The 18972-nt window shown below is 52.3% G+C and overlaps 1 protein-coding gene across 1 annotated transcript in view; it reads left to right on the top strand.

Moving 5' to 3' along the window:
• The window catches only part of LOC112651380 (collagen alpha-1(XIII) chain), an 80420-nt gene extending 67719 nt beyond the window's left edge, over nucleotides 1–12701 (top strand). The window contains exons 34-38 of the mRNA XM_025434578.3: nucleotides 916–969; nucleotides 1975–2010; nucleotides 7021–7107; nucleotides 10672–10710; nucleotides 12470–12701. Of these exons, the coding sequence (XP_025290363.2) occupies nucleotides 916–969; nucleotides 1975–2010; nucleotides 7021–7107; nucleotides 10672–10710; nucleotides 12470–12472 (219 nt within the window). The 3' untranslated portion in view covers nucleotides 12473–12701. The remainder of the gene's footprint in view (nucleotides 1–915; nucleotides 970–1974; nucleotides 2011–7020; nucleotides 7108–10671; nucleotides 10711–12469) is intronic.
• Nucleotides 12702–18972: the final 6271 nt, after the last annotated feature.

The following is an 18972-nucleotide window of genomic DNA, read 5'->3' on the forward strand; positions in this document are numbered from 1 at the left end:
AAGCTGGCCACCTGGGGTGCTCGCTCTATTGCTATGAGCAGACAGAAGACTTCTTGTGTTCAGCTCCTGGTCGCCTGGCTCAGGCTGGCCAGGCCCCAGGCGCTACTGGGGGCAGACACACCTAAGCCTTGCGACGATTTAGGGAGGCAGCATAGAATGCAGTGACAGTAGTGTAAGAAAATCCTGGCATCATCGAGAAGTCGGGAGGCCAGGGTGTTAGGCCATGTCCCACGGCGGCAGCCCAGGGAGTGAATGTGTGTGTGCGGTGCTGGTGGGGGCCTGGCTCAGTGAAGGAGGAGAGCTTCCCGTCCCATCCGGGTCCACTCTTCCCAGCCAGACCTCGGTTTCCACACGTTTGGGGCATAGACCACCAGAGGGCTGCTGGGGGCGCTGGACCTCTTCGGGGCACCTGTCGAGCTCTCTGCCTCAGGGGAGGCCCTGACCCCCTGGCTCACAGCCCACACCCCTGCGGGATGGGTGCTAGGGAGCTCCTGAAGAGGGGCACGGGCTTCCCTCCCTAAGATGACAGCCACTTTGGGGACCAGGATGGCTGCTCTCAGGGGTGACAGTTGTGCTTCAACGAAGTTCTCTTGCTCTCGTCCCCACCTTCCCTGTCCCTGCTCATTTCCTGCTCCTTGTCTCCCGCTCTGCTCCTGCTTGAGGCCAGCTCGTACCTTCGGGGCGCTGTCCGGTCTTTCCAGGGGGCCTTGGTGGAGGGAGGGTGAGGGGCCTCCCGGCCCCCTCGACATGGTGGCGCCCACACCAGCCACACCCTCTGCTGAGCCCTTGCATCATAGAGGGCTCTTTGGAGGGACCAGAGAGCTTTCCCGGGGCTTCGTACAAAAACAGACAACGGTGGGTGAGAGGTGGTCACCACGTCAGGGAGGCCTCATGGGTTTCTTTCTCCTGTTTCAGGGCAGCAAAGGTGACCTTGGGATGACAGGACCAACAGGAGCAGCTGGGCTTCCTGTAAGTGCCATGCGACCGGAGCTTTCTCTCCACCTATCCCCCCACCCCCCAGAAACCCTGTCAAAACAGAATATCCAGAGCCTGGAGCAAACATCCAGAGCCAAGTGAGAATGCTGATCCCCAGGACAGAGGAAGCTGCCAACAGCCAACTGGTGGTGGGGCTTCCCTGCTGGGCACTGCCCGAGGCAAACGTCAGGACACATGGTCCCCTTGGGGTACCGGGTCCTCAGCCATGAGGACCATCTGATGGGATGTAGCAGAGGCATATGGGCCCCTCCCACCGCAGTGGGGGTCACACAGATGAATGTGCTATGGCCCCTGCCATCAAGGAGACGCAGAAGGAAATCCGGATCATTAAAACGCAAGAAGGAGATGTTTCATGAGAGGGGAAGCCTTCCCAAGACACTGCCTCCCAGTTACAGCAGACTTTCTGTTGTGTTGTTATAAAAGCTGATGGCCTAAGAGAGCCAAGACCTTTGTCTCCCACCCACTTGGAGGTTGTACATCTGTTCACCAGTCCCATGCTTGGCTGCCCAAGCAGCTTTGCCCCAGCCAACCCAGGCCAGTCTTTGCCTTGTGCCATTCCCCCAGCAGAAGACAGGGAGAATAGCCCGTACCTTACAAAGAGGGTATGAACAGCTTTGGGGTTACTTTTCTAGCAAGAGCCTGGCGGGAGAGCCAAGCAAACACCTCTTCTGGCAGGAGACTTTTCTGCACCCAGACCATGTCCTCCGCACCTGCTGCTCACTGGCATCTGTGAGCTAGAACGGGGTTGCGGTCCAGGGCCTTGGCTGCAGAGCGAGAAAACCAGAACCGTGTTCTGAGCAAAGCCCAGATGTGTCTTGAGGTCAAGTCCCTTTGTCCCCCTTCAGTACAGTGGGGATATCGAAGCCTGTCTCTGGTGAATTAGGCATCGGTGAAGACCTTATGAGCCTGGAAGGAAGGCCTGGACGGCCATCCTGTCTTTCCTCATTAATGTGTCTTCATTTCTGGGATTTATTGCAGGGTTTACACGGACCACCCGGGGACAAAGGAAACCGGGTGAGTCTGAGCCCTTGCACTTTGGCTCTGCTTACTAATGCCTTCATGATGTGGTGGAATGATCAATTGGGGATTCCTGACCCAACATTGGCAAATACACTTCTTCCTGGTAAATCATCCTAAATTACAAGGTTTTATAGTGAGGAGCTTACTCTGTAGCGTGCAGGCAGCCCGGGGCCTAATCCTGAAATGGAAGCATGGATTTTTCCACATGACAAGCGGAGATCAAATCCCACGGTGGCCATCAGATTAGCGTTGCCATCCAGCAACGGGAGTCACGTGCCCACTCTCTCTACAGTGCCCTGCTAATGGATCCCTGAATGGTATTTTTTTAGACCCCTCATTGCCTAGTCGTAGCCTTCTGAGACTTCATTTCGCCAGGCAGCCCAGGCCACTGGTGAGAGAGAAATAAATTCCGGTTCCAAGCACAAGCAGACAGCTGTTGTAAGCAGCCAACCCTTTAAAAAAGTGTCACAGCCCTCATTTCTCTTGGAAAGGGTCCGCAGGACCATGAAATGAATTGCACCTTCTGAGGTCCTTGGCTGTCCCTTTGATTTCTGCTGTCATCACCAGGACACAGCTGTTGAATGTCCACAGCACCCATGGCCATGTGGTAGGATGTGACACACGCCATGTATATGACACATGCCACATCTGGGCCCTGCAGGGACCTTTTAACTGCATTTGACCAAGAGATGAGCTGTGGGTCGGTTCACAAAATGTCTCATCTGCTGCTTCATCACAGTAGTCCCCAGAGTGTGACCCACAGTGCCTAGACACCCCAGTGCATCTACTAGCAGGTCATGGTGTCCCGGGGTCTTAGAGGGAGAAGAGAACAAGTGGAAGACCAGATGGAGAGGCAGGCCAGAACCACGACAAAATATACTGAGCTCACACAGAGCATTAGAGGCAGAGCAAGTGGCTCCTAGATCCCAGGTCTTCCAGATGATCTTTGAACACTGATAGCCATGATCATGAATAGAAAGTGCCAGAATCTGTATGCTTATATCTTGCACCAATTCTAGGCTTTTCCATTTAAGATATTTATTGAACTCCTTTATATCCCTAAATTCTCCTTTTTTGGCAGCTGGTGGAAAGTAACTCAATATGTTCCATATATTCTATAAATAAGAAGCAGGCAGAGTGACCCCTCCCAAACTTTCAATGGAAGACCAAGTCTAGAAACCACCGGAATTATCAGACCTATTTCCAGGAAGGTGCTGGCTAGGAAGGTAGGCTGGGAAGCTCACCTTCCTTACTGTGCCATCAAAGAATTGAGGCCACTAAAAAAAATTGATCATTCCACCTCTTAACTGGCATACTAATCTCCTTTCTAATCTATTTCTAAAGTGTTCTGGTTGTCTTTATCACATTCAATTAATATTTTTAAACTATTTCTTAAGACTTTTTCAGTTGGCTTATGGCAGAGAGTTATTGGAAAGCTGAGAAACTAGTCCTTGGGTGGCGGTGATCATGTTGCCCTAGAGGTGGAGGCAGGGCAGGCAAATGCCCTTGTCACAGGTAGAGGGGTGGCAAGGGCCTGGAGGCTCTGAGGTAGGCATCTGGGGTTATCAAATAAGCCAGTAAGGTCCCAGGAATCAGTGGAAGAATGCTGCTTCTCCACATCTCCTTCCTAAGGAAGTTTTACAACCCTTCCCCCGCCCCACTATAAATTGGCCAATATGTCACTTAGTAAAACTCAAGTCCAGAAAACAGTCAAGTTGCATGAACCTACTTTCGAGTAAGCCATAAAGAATAATTGACTTACTCCAAAGAGCAGGTTTCCGAACCAAGGAACAGTTTGTGTTCTCCACTCAAGAGATCTGACTCTCGGGTTGTTAGAATGTCCTGGAAGACCCCCCATCCTGCATCTCGCCTCCTTAAACAGACCTCTTTATACCGCTGGCCCTAACAGACCTTTTGCAGGGAGATGCGACGGCTTAGTAATAAAGCCTTCCCGACAAAGGAAGTTCCAAAGCGCAGAGTCGGTGCTTTGCCATGGACAGGTCATTTTTCTGAGGCCTGGAAGCTCATGACACTTTGGTCAAGGGAGAAGGCCAGAAGGGCTTAGATGCCATTCTAGGTAGAAGCCTCACTGTGACTTGTGAAGGCAAAGCTGCAGGTGTCCCAATCCCCAACCCCAACCCACCACCATGTGTGAGAAGGTGGCTGCCTGAGACAGCTCTCATACTTCACCGGGTGTCACACCTGGGCCTGTTGTCGTCATCGTCAGAGAGGCCCTGGTGGGTGCACCACAAGCCTATTGCTCCATCTTACAGTGAATGGGGACACCATCTCAAAATGACCCTTCTCTGTGTCCCACCAGGCAACAGAAGGCGGGACACGAAAGGAAGAAGGTCCTTGTAGTAGCCCACAAGGCTCAGAGCTCCAAACAGGCCGTTTTTCTAAGAGGATACACACAGCAGTGGAAAGAATGTCCTGTCCTTATCACAAGGGACACTCTGACCCCTAACAGCCCTGGGATTTTGGCCCGGAAGCCATGTTTAGGATAAAAAAGTTCATCACCCGATAAAGGATGGCCCTGGGCTCCTGGGGGTCCCAGTGGGTTAAGCATCAGACTCTTGATCTCAGCTCAGGTCTCGATCTCGAGGTCGTGAGTTCAAGCACAGAGCCTACTTTTAAAAAGGGGAAGGGAGAGGGAAAAAATAAAGGGTGGCATGAATTTGACACATGGCATCGGGAAGTTAGGGTGCAGCGGTGGAGCTGCCTGCAAGCCAGCCAACTGGAAGGTCTGCATGCATGCAGGGCGGTTGCTGTCACTCTGTGAGACGCCTCGTCTGGGGTGCCTGTGCATGGGGTGCATGTATGAGTCGCCTGCTCAGCCAGGCCCCCATGGCCTCCTTACCTCTCCTCCCTCCGTTATCTCCTTTGGCCGAGGCTGGACTCTTCCTTCCTTCACTCCTTCAATACTTCTCCCTGCAGACGCGCTCACCCCACTGCCAGACCCCAAGCCTCCCATCTTCCCCCTCCACTCTCCCAGCTTCAACTTAAAATCAATATATCTCTATTTTTTAAAGAAACCTCTGCTGCTTGACTTTCATCTGCCCTTTCCCTACCTAGAACCCCTCTCTGCAGGGCCTCTTTCATGCCACTCTTCGGGGCTGGGAGGTAGGGAGGATGTAGGTGAAGCTAGGACCCCCACTTTAGAGCCACTTCCTGGGCCCTTAGAACATGGGCCCATGGTGCCAGCTACCCACCCTGAAAGTCAGGACCACCGCCTCCCCTCTGTTGCCCATAGGCAAATCATCCAGGACCTGAAACCTCATCTCCACCAATTCCTTGCTCAGGATCCTTGCCCACCCTCTGGACGTGGAAAACTGTGTTCACTCCTACACTGGCCTGACCCAAGGAGAACGAGGGACCACATTGCTAGGAAGGTTTACATGGGGCTTCCCAGCCCAACAGCTAGGGGTTTTGCTGGCCCACCTACTCGGAGGCTATTCATGCCATCACGTTCCCCTTGGTGGGTGTTGCTCAGAGCCTCACACCTAATACGCATATACACATTTCCTCTTGAATGCATCATTTTCCAAGTCAGCGTTTGCACTTTAGAAAATTCACTCAGAACAAGCCACTGGCAATTACAGAAAACCTCTGGAATCAAGACATTTGAGGAGTTTCCAAAGGTTCAGAGAAACATAAAAAATATTCTTGTCCTTGGCCTCCCCCTCAGGAACTGTGCAGCCTTCCACTACGGGAACACAGTAGTCATGCCAGCTCATACGGCTGGCGGCAGCCTCGCTCCAGCACTGGCTCGTGAGAAGTAGTCATCACTACTGTAATCATCATGAAGCAGCTCTCATTACGAGCACATACTCTATGCCACTAGTAAGTCCTTAACGTGCACAAAGACATCACAACAAAGTTTTGAGGCAGGTGTTATTATCCACATTCTATAGGTGAAGAAAATAAGGCTCAGAGAGGTTTAGTAACTTCCCAAAGACACACTGCTGGTAAGAGGCAGGACCCGCTCTGGCTCCAAGGCTTTCTTCTGATCACTGTGCCACCTGCCTTCAAGGCCTCGTCCACCTCGAGTAGCACGAGGAACCCCCCAACATTAGACAGTCAGCCTCCTGTAGTAGAGGAGAACCATTCCCAAGAAGACGCCCCATGGGCACATTTGGCCCCTTTACAAGGAGACCCAACATGAAAATCCAAACTCAAATTCATCACGAACAATTCCCCACAGCCCTTCTTGAAATAGAGAGTGATCCTGACATGTACAAAATGGGGTTCGATTTAGAAAGATGATGCTTACCAAGTTTCTCAGAAACAGAAGAGTTCCTTGAAGCAGCTTCTGTATATACAAATAGCTGCCTCGGATTCAGACCAGGGTGGACCAGAGACACATATACGATGAGAGGACCTGATTGAGAGCCAGGGGTCACCCAGTACACTTGTACACTCATGCACATGCATACACTTGTAGACACCTGCCCAAGCACACAATCACACACCCATATGTGCAGACGTGTATGTGCACACATTCACATGGACCGTGTTCACACACACTTGTGTACGCACGCACACACACACACACACACACACCACGGCTCTAAATAAAATGATCTTGCCTCCTAATAGAATATCAAAGAGAAAAAACCTATTGGGACAAAAGTTGTCAGTTCAAAGTCTTTCAAAAATGAATCCTTCCAAGAGAAGGAAATCGGTCCCTCTGTTGATCACAGGCCCACTTTGGGCTCCAAATAAGCAAAACTGGCCCCAAATAACTTCCACTGCATTTCCCTCCCCTTCCAGCTCTGAACCCCCAGGTCCGATTTCCTCCTCTCCCCACCCCCACCAGCTTTAGCCAAAGTTCCCAGTTTCTAGAGAGATGGGGAGGGGTGCTGGCCTCAAATCCAATTGGGAAGAATATCCTAATTAAGAGATGCTATTTTTTTTTCCTTTTTCTGTTTCTAACCATAACACGTGAATGATCCTAAAGTTTTGATGTTATTTTTTTCTCTCGGACTAAACCATTATTTGCAGGGGGAGAGGGGGAAGAAAGGCTCTAGAGGGCCCAAAGGGGATAAGGGAGACCAAGGAGCGCCTGGATTAGATGCCCCCTGCCCGTTGGTATGTCTTCATTTATCACTTGCATTGTTCTGGTGTTCTTCCTTGAGGTTTGCAAGTTCGAAACGAAGAAGGCAAATAAGCTAAGACGACAAGTGACTGTCTACACTGATGCTACCAAGTCTGTTCACTTGGCCAAGGAGAATCTGCGCTGTTGGTGGTACCCTCCAACCACAGCTGCAAGTCATTCTGGCTAAATCCCTTTCCTTTGAAGATGCAGAACAATTGGTGTATGGAAATAAGAACTTTCTCCCCAAGGAAAGGGATTTTGGAGCAGGCTTCAACTCTTTGCTCCAGGATGGCTTTGGAAGCCAGTGTAGCATTTGTGAGCCAAACATTTGCCTTCTTCGTTTTGTGACCACCTCTGTGGCCAACAGTTCAAGCTGTCGGAATCCTCTGTCAGGATGCAGGACACTCGGACCTGGGTGTCCATCTATGCCCCTGGGGTAGAACAAGGCCAGAAAGGATGCCTTTAATATACGGCCTCCCAATGCCCACTAGCCAGCAGACCAAAGTCAGTAGATGGACTACCCCCCAGGAAGCACCCCCAAACATGCTTATTAGGAATGATCTGGGGCTCATGAGCTGGGTTTCTCAACTGCCTTCACAATCCATTTGAAGGTTCTGCAAATTATGATGCACTAAATTTGAAGTTCATCTGTGATTATTCCAAGTGAATCTTTAAACGGAGAGGGGGCTGGTTGTACATGTTCCAAAGCTCAGCTCGTGAGGAAGCCAAAGAATGCACAAAAGCTGAGTTTGGAAACTGGGAGTCAGTTGAGATTTGGGCCCTACTTGTAGATACCTGCAGGGTCCTGCATCCTGGCTGGGATAGGACTTAGGCCTCTCCACTCCACAGTCGGAGCTGGCCAGCCTTCACCTAAATAATCATCGTGGTTGGTTTTGTGAACAGGGACACCGAGGTTTTAAAGGAGAGAAAGGGGAGCCGGGGTTACCAGGGCTGGACGGACTGGATGCCCCATGCCCATTGGTATGGCATCACCATCCCCTGCCTGCATGGCCGATTCGGGCTTCCCCACGTGTGTGGTTCTTGCCTGCATGTCTCCCCAGATGCCTACCCCCACCCCCACCATCACCGCACGCCTCCTGCCCCTTTTCTCTAAGGGTCACCCTGCCCTGGCTGGTCCTCCAGGGCTCTTGCCATGCCCCCTTGAGCATGCAAAGTTTGCCAGGATGGTTTTTTGGCTTCTTCCTGCAGCTGCTTCAAAAGCACATCCTCTGAATGCAAGCCATCCTACTCGACCCCAAAGCCAGCTTTGGCTGCACCTGATAAAGAGGATGTGATATACATCACATTATATATATAATGGAATATTAGCTCCTTTCACAGCTGCTTCCAGCCAAACCTGCCCCCAGATAGAAACCTAGGGAAGCGGATTCTCTGGACAGGTTCTTAGCAACTGTGACTTCTCTTCCTTCACACGCTGCGGTTGGTTCGGCAAGCATCAGCTGAGCACCTGGCAAAACCTTTGAATGAGATACCTGAGCTGGTCCCACCCCCCTTCCTGCTCCACCATCTCTCAGGAGGTGGCACAGGACAGACGAGCATATTCATAAACACAGGTGGACTGAGAAGTTCTAGAACTAAAGTAGGGGACGGGGCCACCCTGCCTGTTCTTCCAGGCTGGGTCTGGGGTAGCTGCCCCAGTGATACCCCCAGAACCAGGGGATGGTCCAAGATCAGGATTTTTAGATGCTAAAGGGTTCATCCCTTTTGCTGAAACCCTGGAAGACACTAGAAAATCCTCCCTTGGTTTCCCTTCCTTTCATCTTTAAATGGTTCACCACTGGCAAGTCTGGAAGAGAATAGAAAGTTTGGGGGTGTCATTGAGGAAAAGAAGGGAGAAGATGGGGAGGCACTTAGGAACCCTCTCCATGCATGTCCCCAGATGAGGACTCCGGGTCCCACATCCCGCCCCAAGGTCACATGGGAATTCTCTCTAAAGACAAGAGGGCAAGTTATGAGAAACTATGCTGTGTGACCCTGCGACGTGACCACAGAGCTCCATGAAGAGAATTTTAGGACCAGTATACACAACACAAGAAGAGCGCAGAGTAGCTTGCTCTCTGTTTCCCCATCTCTGAAATCCCTGCTCGCCACCCCGCTTCCCCATCGCCTGGCCAGATGAACCCAAGCATGCAACCCAAGCATGCAACCCGAGCATGCAACCACAGGACTCCCGGTCCCTCCAAAGCACCTCCACTAACCACCAGCCAGGTCTCCCGTCTGCCACATGCCTTCCGTGAGTTCTGCTTGCTGCAGCCCCAGCCACCTGCTCCTCTTTCCCACCCTCCCTCTGCCTGCCTCACACCCCTCCGTGCCCCTGTCACCATCATGTGCCAATGGGAATGCCGCCGTGGCCCTCGGAGGCTCCTCTCCCTTCCAGAGTCCATGTGAAGTGCTGCACCGTGGCGGGCTGGGGAAAGGGGCAGAAGGTCTTCATGAAGCCCTGGAATGTACCACCTCCCCCTGCGGACCCTCCCTGACCCAGAGGGGACAATGAAGGTCATCTTTATTTGGTCCTTCATGCAAACGGGGTTTTCTCCAGTAACATCCCATATCGATGTGTCCTTCGTCTATTAATTTTGCTGTAGAAGTGTCTATATCTTCCCTGTCATGTTTCTCATTGTTGGTCTTCTCCCGGTCTCCTGCGCTGTGTTATCGTGGACTTGGGGGGCGGGGGGATCTATCTCAGTACAAGATAACCAGGCTTCTTCGGCCTCTGGGTCGGGCCGGCTGCCTGCGGAATGCCAGGTGAGAGGTTTAGGCACCTGCCATGGTGATGAAATCAGCCTGGGGCACAGAGGGCTCCCATTCAACCTGCTCTGGGCTGACCACTGGCTCCGGTCCCCTGAAACCCTGTGTCCATCCTTTCTGTGCCCTGGAGTGTGAGTTCTAGAATCTGGGCTGCGATTCTAGTAGACACACACTGAGAACCAGATCTTTGTCCCGGTTCAGCTCCATTTTCCCCATTTTGTATCTCAGGACCACGTTGCAATACCTGTGAGGATGCTTGCCCCTTCATGTCCCGTCTTCCTCCTTATTGATTATCAGAGGGGACCTGCCTACACGTCCTCCTCCTACTGCTAAGGAAGAGAGGCAACCAAGACTGGGGGCATCTTAGCTACCATTTCATACCACCATGCCTTCCCCAGGTTTTGCAGAGGAAGAGACAGGCCACCAAGTGCTGAGCGACTTACCCGAGAATACCTGGCGTTCAGTCCAGCCAGAGCAGAGACCCGCAGGGCTTAGGGCTGTCCTTAACAGGGCACTCAGGTCACCCTGCCCGCTGACCCCACAGGCTGGGGCAGCCCCTCCTGGCCTTGCACTGTAACTACAGGTGACCCTAGTCAAGGGGAAGTCCGCCTGGCTTGCTTCCCCCCTTCCGAGGCTCTGCCCTGGAGCAGAGAAGTAGACAACAGATGGGCTGTGTCCTGATCCGCTGCCACAGTATCTGTGGCCCTTGTCTCCCCACCCCACACCGTCCCACTTGCCTGGGGAGCTGTGTCAGAGTCTGAGCCGTCTGCCTTCCTTCCTCACTGCAGGGTGAAGACGGCTTACCGGTCCAGGGCTGTTGGAACAAGGTAAGGCTGCCCAGTGGTTTGCGGCTTCTTGGGGGCACAGGTGTACTTGCGGCTCCATTCTCAAGTGTGATTAAGCACATGCAATTTCCGTCCTGGGCCTCTCTGCAAATGACATAGGTCGAGAAAGAAACGATCCCAAAGGAACAATCACCACTTACCCTTCCCCTTGAACAATCCCAAAGGTGCCCATTAGACATCCCACACACTGCACTCAGAGAACTTTTAAAAAATGCCTTTTAAGGCCTCAGCAGACCCTCGAGTATGAAATTTCCATGTAGCCACACAACTGACGTCTTTATGCGTGATGTGGTTAATCTGCTCAGCACCTTTCCTCCAAGGACTACTGGACCAACTAATTTGAAAATTAGTTACCAGTAGCAATTCTCACAGCGTTCATATGTGGTCACTGAAGCCATTAAGCCACATGGTGACATTTATCCAGATGTAGGAAATCTGTGTTGCTTAACCTGTACCCTCACACAGCTTCTCTACCTCCTCGTAGAGACTGGCCGGTCCATTACTCTACCCTTCTCCCTTGAACTTAAGCTGCCAGAGCTTCATGCTTGCACACACAAGTCCTACAGCCCAGCCTCTCCTGAGGTCCCAGAATTCCTACCAGTAGTGAGTTTCATTTCTTTGCCCCTGGCTTCACCATTATTAAAGCTGACAACACAGGGCTTTGCCCCCGCATGAAATCACCCCACTCAGTCAGAGCCCCCAAAGCACAGGGGGGCTCTGACTGAGTGGGACCTCAGGAGGAGCTGGGCTGTAGGACTTGTGTGTCAACTTGACAAGGGCCATCAGTTTGCTAATCCAGAAGCCCAGTCAGGTCCGAAGCAAAGGTAGCAGCTGCCGTGCTGCTCACCCTCCCTCTGCGGCCTCCCTCCACCCTGCTCCCGCTGAGATTGCTCACAATCTTACGTGGTCTCAAGGTGTTGCTTTGTCCTCATGAAAGGGCTGGAGACTCCAGCATGTCCAAGAGTTTGTGCTTAGCTAATCTAGCCCTGTCTCAGTGACAGCAGAGCACACTAACAGTCAGACGAAGAGCTCCTCTGTGCTAAATGCCCAGAGTCTCATCAGTTCACAGGACTGAGTTAAAAGTAGTGAAGCCACCAGGATGGCTCCACCAGGCCCAAGGCGGAGTCCCTACGCACCCAGGTACCCAACACATCCTTGACCAGAGAAAGGGAAAGCTCAGTCTCAAGGGAGATGGCGCCCTGAGAACCCACCCCTCCAGCCATGCCTCATCCCCTTGGTGGGTTCCCCTAGACCTGGCTAAAACTCCACCAACACAGGGAAGAAGCTCATCGAATGAGGTGTTTCCAAGATTTCCTTCTTCACAATTGCTGCTGATGGTTAGGAGATGGAAGTGGTTGAGCTTAGGAGGGGAAGAAGAGCCACTATCGAGAGCTACAGTGTCTTGGGGGAGCAACCAGAGAGCCTCCTGTCTGTTGGTTCACACCATAGGTTCAGTCTGTGAAGATGCAATAATTCATCAAGAGGCACCTTCAAAGGCCACATGGGGAGCAGGTGCCCTCTAGTGTCCAAGAAGGGGGTGACAGGAAGGCAAAAATGATTTTCTGCTTTGGGGGTGCAGACAGCTCCAGGATCTTCCCCCCGGGGGGCCGTGGTTCCCCCATCCAGAGCTGCCCTCCACCCCAAACCTGCAAAGAGCACCCTCCTTTCCCACAAGGGAAATAGACACCCACAGACCCATGAACACTAACTCTACATCGTTTTGTGTGTTTTTGTTTTGCAGTGATGCCTCTAACCTGGGATTGGCCTGTGTGTGTGTTTGTACATAGAATATTTATTTTTATACAGTTTTCACTTTTTGAAAATGCCAGAAGTATGATGCATCTTACAGATTATCAAAAAAAAGAAAAAGAAAAACCTGCATATTTTGTACAGAAAATGCCAACCTCTTTCCTTTTGTTTACAAGATGTTTTGTATAAGTCTACGACTCTAATACACTTTTTGTTTGTGAGTATGGGCATATGTTTGCATGATATTTGTGCACACTTATTAAGTATTGAAGCTTAATAAATTATTGTGTTCTGGTGCCAAAGGGGGCCAGCCGGCACCCAGGTGCTGGCTAGCTTATGTGTGAACTCACGGGATAGTGGACGTCAGTGGTGTTTGCCAACTAGGTGTGTCTAAGAATATTTTAAACTCTTATTATTAAAAAAAAAAATGAAACGTGGCAACTCATGATCCTGATCAATCATTACATTAAATACATTCTTTCTTGTGAAAGCAGGAAGTCCCAGAAGCAAAGGTCTTCAGAGGTATAGGGGAATGTATGGAAATGTGAGATCCAACAGAGGGAAGGGGGGTCACTTAAGCAAGGCCTCTTGTATGTAACACATCCCAAGTTCATTATGGTGCCTTTGGAGCATTTCAAGTTCCAGTTCAGCTCTGCTGAAATCCGCTGGGTCTCCAGAATCCCAAAGGGCTATTTGTTACTGCGTTCAGTGTTGTGTTCTTCTCTCTTTTAAGAGGCAGTTGGTAGTAACAGCCATTGCTGCTGGTGGCTGTTCATTTAATGCAAATTTGCAAGGCCCACTCCCCCCTAGCTGCTGAGAGGTGTGCCTCTAGTCCCATTCCACTCCAACAAGAGTATTCAGAACATACTCACAGATCTGGGCCAGATTGGCAATCCGAAGTTGTGTTATTTTTTAATAAATAGGGTTTTAGGGCACCTGGGTGGCTCAGTGGTCGAGCATCTGCCTTTAGCTCAGGTTGTGATCCAAGGCCCTGGGATCAAGTCCTGCATGGGGCTCCACAAAATCTTTAAAAAAAATTTTTTTTAAATAAATAAATAGAGTCTTATAGAGTTCTATTCATAGCACGCAGCTTAGTAAAGGTCTCAGGAAACCTGCCTTAAAGTCTACATGAGTACTACCTGTGGTGTGGCACACAGGTTTACTGTTCAATGGTTTTTTTGTTTGGGTTTTTTTTTTTTTAGATTTGATTTATTTATTCATGAGAGACACACAGAGAGAAGCAGAGACATAGGCAGAGGGAGAAGCAGGCTCCCTATGGTGAGCCTGTTGTGGGACTCGATCCCAGGACCCCGGGATCACAACCTGAGCCAAAGGCAGATGCTCAACTGCTGAGCCACCCAGGTGCCCCTGTTTGATGTTTTAAAACATAAGTTGGTGCTGCTTCAGGACTTGAAAATAACAAACTGCTTGAGTATTATAAACATCCCCCCTTTTTATTTAATTTTAGTTTTAATTTTTCTTAATATATCCTTTCTTCATAGACAGGACAATGGCAAACTTAAGCTCAGACTCTGTACACACAGTCACACGAACTCTATATGAGGGGCCTTCACGTTCGTGAGACCCTTGCCACATTGCAGTAATGGGACCACGGGCTGCCCAGACCCCATGGACCAACCATCCCAACATTCCCACTCTAGATGGCCGACCACTCCATGTTTGGGGAATCAGATGGCTTTCTCCTCTGGGTCTCGGCTTCCTCGTCTGACAAGCAAAGTGGAGCTGGCCTCTCTGGTCATTGGACAGAGTTCACCTGTCCCCTCCCTCACAGGGCAGAAGCTGCCAGCTGGCATGCTTGCTATTCCAATGCTGGGAGGTCGCTAGGATGTGGCCTTTTCCAAGTAATCCTGAGTCCAGGGATGCTTCTCACCCCGAGGCAGGGCCGATTCATCAGACAAAGTGCCACAGGCCCGGGCCCATAGTATTTTCAGGGGCTAAGAAAATACTTCCATTTTCATTTCTTTTAAATTCAGGGGAGAAAAAAATGAGTCTCTAATAATGAATCCAACCAGGGTTATATTCATCTTTCTACCAGAGCAGTCCTAAAATCTAATTTTTGCCACAAAGGCAAAAGTGTCTATAGCCCACGAAAGTCACAATGCAGCCCTGCCCACACCTGCTCCCCGAGATTTGCCCATTTCCACCATTTGCAGGGCCGCCTCCTCATCCCTTCCTTTTGCTTCCATCTACCCCAATGGAGGTCCTGAAGAATCAGGGTACCTGGGTCTCGTAGACCTGCTCCCTTTCAGCCTCTCATTGGAGTGATCCAAGCCCACTGATGGCCTCAGACTAGAGTCAAACATTAGCTGGAAGGCTCCAGAGCCCGGGCACTGTGCAAGCTGAATGCCCAGGTAAACTGGCCAAGTAGAAGGCTCTTGTACTTGATTTCAGTCCTGGTGTTAATTCATTTCCTTATTACCCGCCCCCCAGCTAGCACCTCAGGGATCCAAGGCCCCTCGCAGGAATGCAGAGAATAGCACAGAAATACATTTGAGGAAAAATTTAAAAGCCAGTGCCAAGGAGAAATAAGTACAGAGGAGGTGACAGGCCCAGATGGGCTCGGGAGGGTCCTCCACACATGTCACTTCAAGCTGCCTAGTGGTTGGAGACTAAAAGAGGGCCTGGTTTCAGTGACCACGAGGCCCTGCCCAGTGGGTGGCCGTTCATTGGGGCAGACTCTGCGTATGCAGCCTCGTTGTCTCTCCATGAGCTTTGGTGCCTGGTGTATCCTCAGCCAGGACCTCGCCTCTGCAGGGGCCGAGAGCGTGTACCTGAGGACTCCTGACTTCAGGACTCCTCTTGGGCCTCTCCAACTGGGACCTTCACTCAGCTTGTCCCTGTGTCAAATGGAATGCAGGGAGATTAGAAGTAGGGAACCCTGGGATCCCTGGGTGGCTCAGCAGTTTGGGGCCTGCCTTTGGCCCCGGACGCGATCCTGGAGTCCGGAGATCGAGTCCCGCGTCGGGCTCCTGGTGCATGGAGCCTGCTTCTCCCTCTGCCTGTGTCTCTGCCCCCCTCCGTGTCTATCATAAATAAATAAATAAATAAATAAATAAATAAATAAATAAATAAATATTAAAAAAAAAAAAAAGAAGTAGGGAACCCAATGCTCAAGAAGTCTGCAGAGTCGCTGGGGATCAGTACTAATGCCAGCAGACCAGAAGCACAAGGAGTACCAGGTGCCAGGGGCTGGTACCAGAGAGCATTCACAGAGGTTAGGGACCCTCACTGCCTCCCTGGGACTTTGCAGCCCCTTCTACTGAGAACTGCTCGCCCAGGAAGCCAATGATGCACCCAAGCCCCACCCCTGTAACCTGTGGCTCACTGCCCTGTCCAGCCCTGCGCTCTGCCTCAGGTACCATGTTATGGCCCAGCACTGCCTACCTGGAGGCTTGCGAACACCTGGCTGAACAAAAGACTGAGCCAGTGCCCCAACGGGGACAGTGGATCGAAGTGGTCTAGGCCCAAATAATTGCTCCCACCAAGGTCAGTGACTTGTGTCTCTGAAGTCATGTGGGCCAAAGGAAGACTCCCTAGGAAGGAATGGCTCCCTCCACACGTGTCCACACCGCCACGCCTCTGCCCCGTGCACTGCTTCCTCCCTGCCAGGCTGAGGGCCGGCCTCCCTTCCAGGGCCCCTCACTTCACCTGGCAGACTGAGGTGCCACAGATGTGGGGGGACTTCTGGTGAGTCCACGGTGGGGGGGGGGGCGCTCGCCATCAAGTCAGGAGGCTCAGCTTCCAGTCTGCCTCCGTTGTCAACTATGTGGCATGGGACAACTTATTCCAGCTCTCAGTTTCCCCAGATGTCAAATGAGGAAGTGACCTCGTTTGCCTACCTGGAGGCTTGCAAACCTCCAGGGTGACCTCTAACGACCCGAAACCCTCTGATTCTGCTGACCAGGAGGCATCCGGGAGGACCAGGACACTGGAGCATTCGTTCCCTGCCCCTCTAGCTAGAGCTACCTGGCTGTGACAGTATGATGCATGGAGTTGGCATTGCAAAACCGTGTGCTGCATGTGCGTGCTCCGTAACCCCAAAGGACAGAACTCCAAGTAGCCGGAGCCGACGGGCTCAGTGAGTGGGGTCAGCTCTCCTAGGGCAGGATGGCGGCCTTTCTCTCATTGGTGTCTATACTGCTAAATTCATCAGTGAAAAGTGATACAGGTTTAACCACCTGGCACACAGGGGGAGTCCCTAGAGCCTCACAAGTGTTCAGGGACACTGTGCTGCCGTGGTGAGGTTCACCCCACCCTCCCACATCTCCAGCTCCCTGCACCCCTGCCCATGCACCATCCTCACAGCACAGCCTGGCTGGCCACCCACCCTGGCCCGGCCCCTGGACACCCCTCAGACACCCCAAGAGTCAAGCAGCCTCGGCTCCGCACCACTGAAAAGAAGGGAAGGGTGGGCCAGTGTGAGTGAATCTGGAAAGAAGGTGCTCACAAAGGGGAAGAGCAGGGAAAGAAGAACCAGGGAGGGACAAGCTGCCCATTTCTTCAAGGAGTGCATTTTCGAGGTGGAGTTTCCTTGAGGCATGCTCCCACTGTGGTGGAGGACAGGGAGATCGCACAGGGAAAGGGAGTTGCTGTGGTTTTTTTCTTAACATTTTATGTATTTATTCATGAGAAACACAGAGAGAGAGGCAGAGACACAGGCAGAGGGAGAAGCAGGCTCCCCACAGGGAGCCCAATGTGGGACTCGATCTCAGGACCCAGGATCACGCCCTGAACCAAAGGCAGATCCTCAACCTCTGAGCCACCCAGGTGCCCAGAAAAGGGGTTTTATATGCTGAGGCACAGCAACCACCACCCTACTCCACCCCCCGTCCCTGGGGAAGCCCTGCCTCTTGGGGACAGCCAAGCATCCGCAAAGAACAGCGTAGACAGAGGCAGAGCTGGACTGAGGCCGAGCCTGGGCACCGCGGGGCCTTTTCCTGCCCGGGTCTGCTCACAGGTCCCAACACACACCCTCCACTTCCCCTCCACACCTTGGCCCATGCCAGGCCCTTAGCCTCCCAGGCTCTTCTTTCTCACCTGTCAAAACTCTACCCTGCTTTCAAGGCTCACCTCAGACCACCGGGGCCCTGGGAAGACTTTTCTGGGTTCCTAAGTTGAGTGAGTCTCCCTCCTTGGAACAACCTGGAACTCTGAGTTCTTTTCTTCCTCCATCTTCTAATAGAGGAGGAAATGTCTGTCTTCCACACCAGACAGTGAGCTCTTGAGGGGAAGGGACTTACTGATCCATTAGGCACTTGGAGGGGCACCTGGGTGGCTCAGCAGTTGAGCGTCTGCCTTTGGCTCAGGGCGTGATCCTGGGGTCTTGAGATCGAGTCCCACTTCAGGCTCCCTGCATGGAGACTCCTTCTCCCTCTGCCTGTGTCTCTGCCTCTATCTCTGTGTGTGTCTCTCTCATGAATAAATAAATAAAATCTTTAAAAAAAAAAAATAGGCACCTGGAGACCTAGCTCAGTGTCTCCTTCCCATGGTCAAGGCTCAGAAACATCCACCACCTGATGAGTCATCAGGCTACTTGATCAAAGCACTGCTACAAGCAGGCAGTGGGCAAGGAGGCTGGGGCTACTGTGGACTATGAGGCCCAGTCTGCCCTCTAAGAGGGAGCAGGGATGCTAAGTGCTAAGTGAAGGCACAGTGGGGGGGACTCTGTGGTGGCCAGTGTGGCCAGAATGAAGGGACAGAGTTTGCCCGGAAGGGGTTACAGAGGAAAGAGGGAGTAGCTGGCTGCCGTGGACACAGTCTCCCCCTTGCCCGGTCCTCCGTCCCCTGGTACAGTCTTCCATGGAGCATCCGCCTGGGCCACGCTTGCTTCTCCAATCAGGGATGGGCCGATGAGATTTCTGCAAAAGAAGGGGGGCAGGGAGGATGGGGTCCATGCTGGGAGTCCGTCAGGGTTGGCCAGATCTGGGGGATCCCGCGGCCCACGGAGGTGACCCCGCAAGCCAATCCTCCGTGAGCCTCCTTCTCAAACATCCCCTTCTCTATGCCTCCTCAAGGGCCAGAGTCCATGGTTGGTGGCCAAGAAGTGAAGCCAGCCAGCCCCGAGTCTCAGGGAAAAGCACTTTGGCCAGGAGGAGGGAGAAGACAGAGCTGCCCCTGGACAGAGGCTCACGGGCCAAACCCTTCCCAGGGGACCAGCTCGAGGGCTGATGAGGTCTCCACAAGGACCATGGGCCCTGGGCCCTCCCTGAGGGCCAGAGCCCAACCAGAAGATTCACCGGGCGAGCGTCTCCTCCAGCTCTCGGCTGGGCGTTGGCTTAGCCCGCAGCCAGACCCGCTGCTGCTCCTGCATCTCCTGCACCTCGCAGGGCCCTCGGGCCCCCCTTTCTCCCGGGCACTCGCAGTTCCGTGAGCAGCCTCTCCGCAGAGGCGCTGCCCGCTTGTCATGCTCCGACCTCGGAAAGCCTCCCCAGGAGGCCGGGGCCAGAGGCCGTCCGCTTTCTAGCTCTTTCTCAT

This window comes from Canis lupus, chromosome 4 (genome assembly GCF_003254725.2).
Source record: "Canis lupus dingo isolate Sandy chromosome 4, ASM325472v2, whole genome shotgun sequence".
NCBI classification, from domain to species: Eukaryota; Metazoa; Chordata; class Mammalia; order Carnivora; family Canidae; genus Canis; species Canis lupus.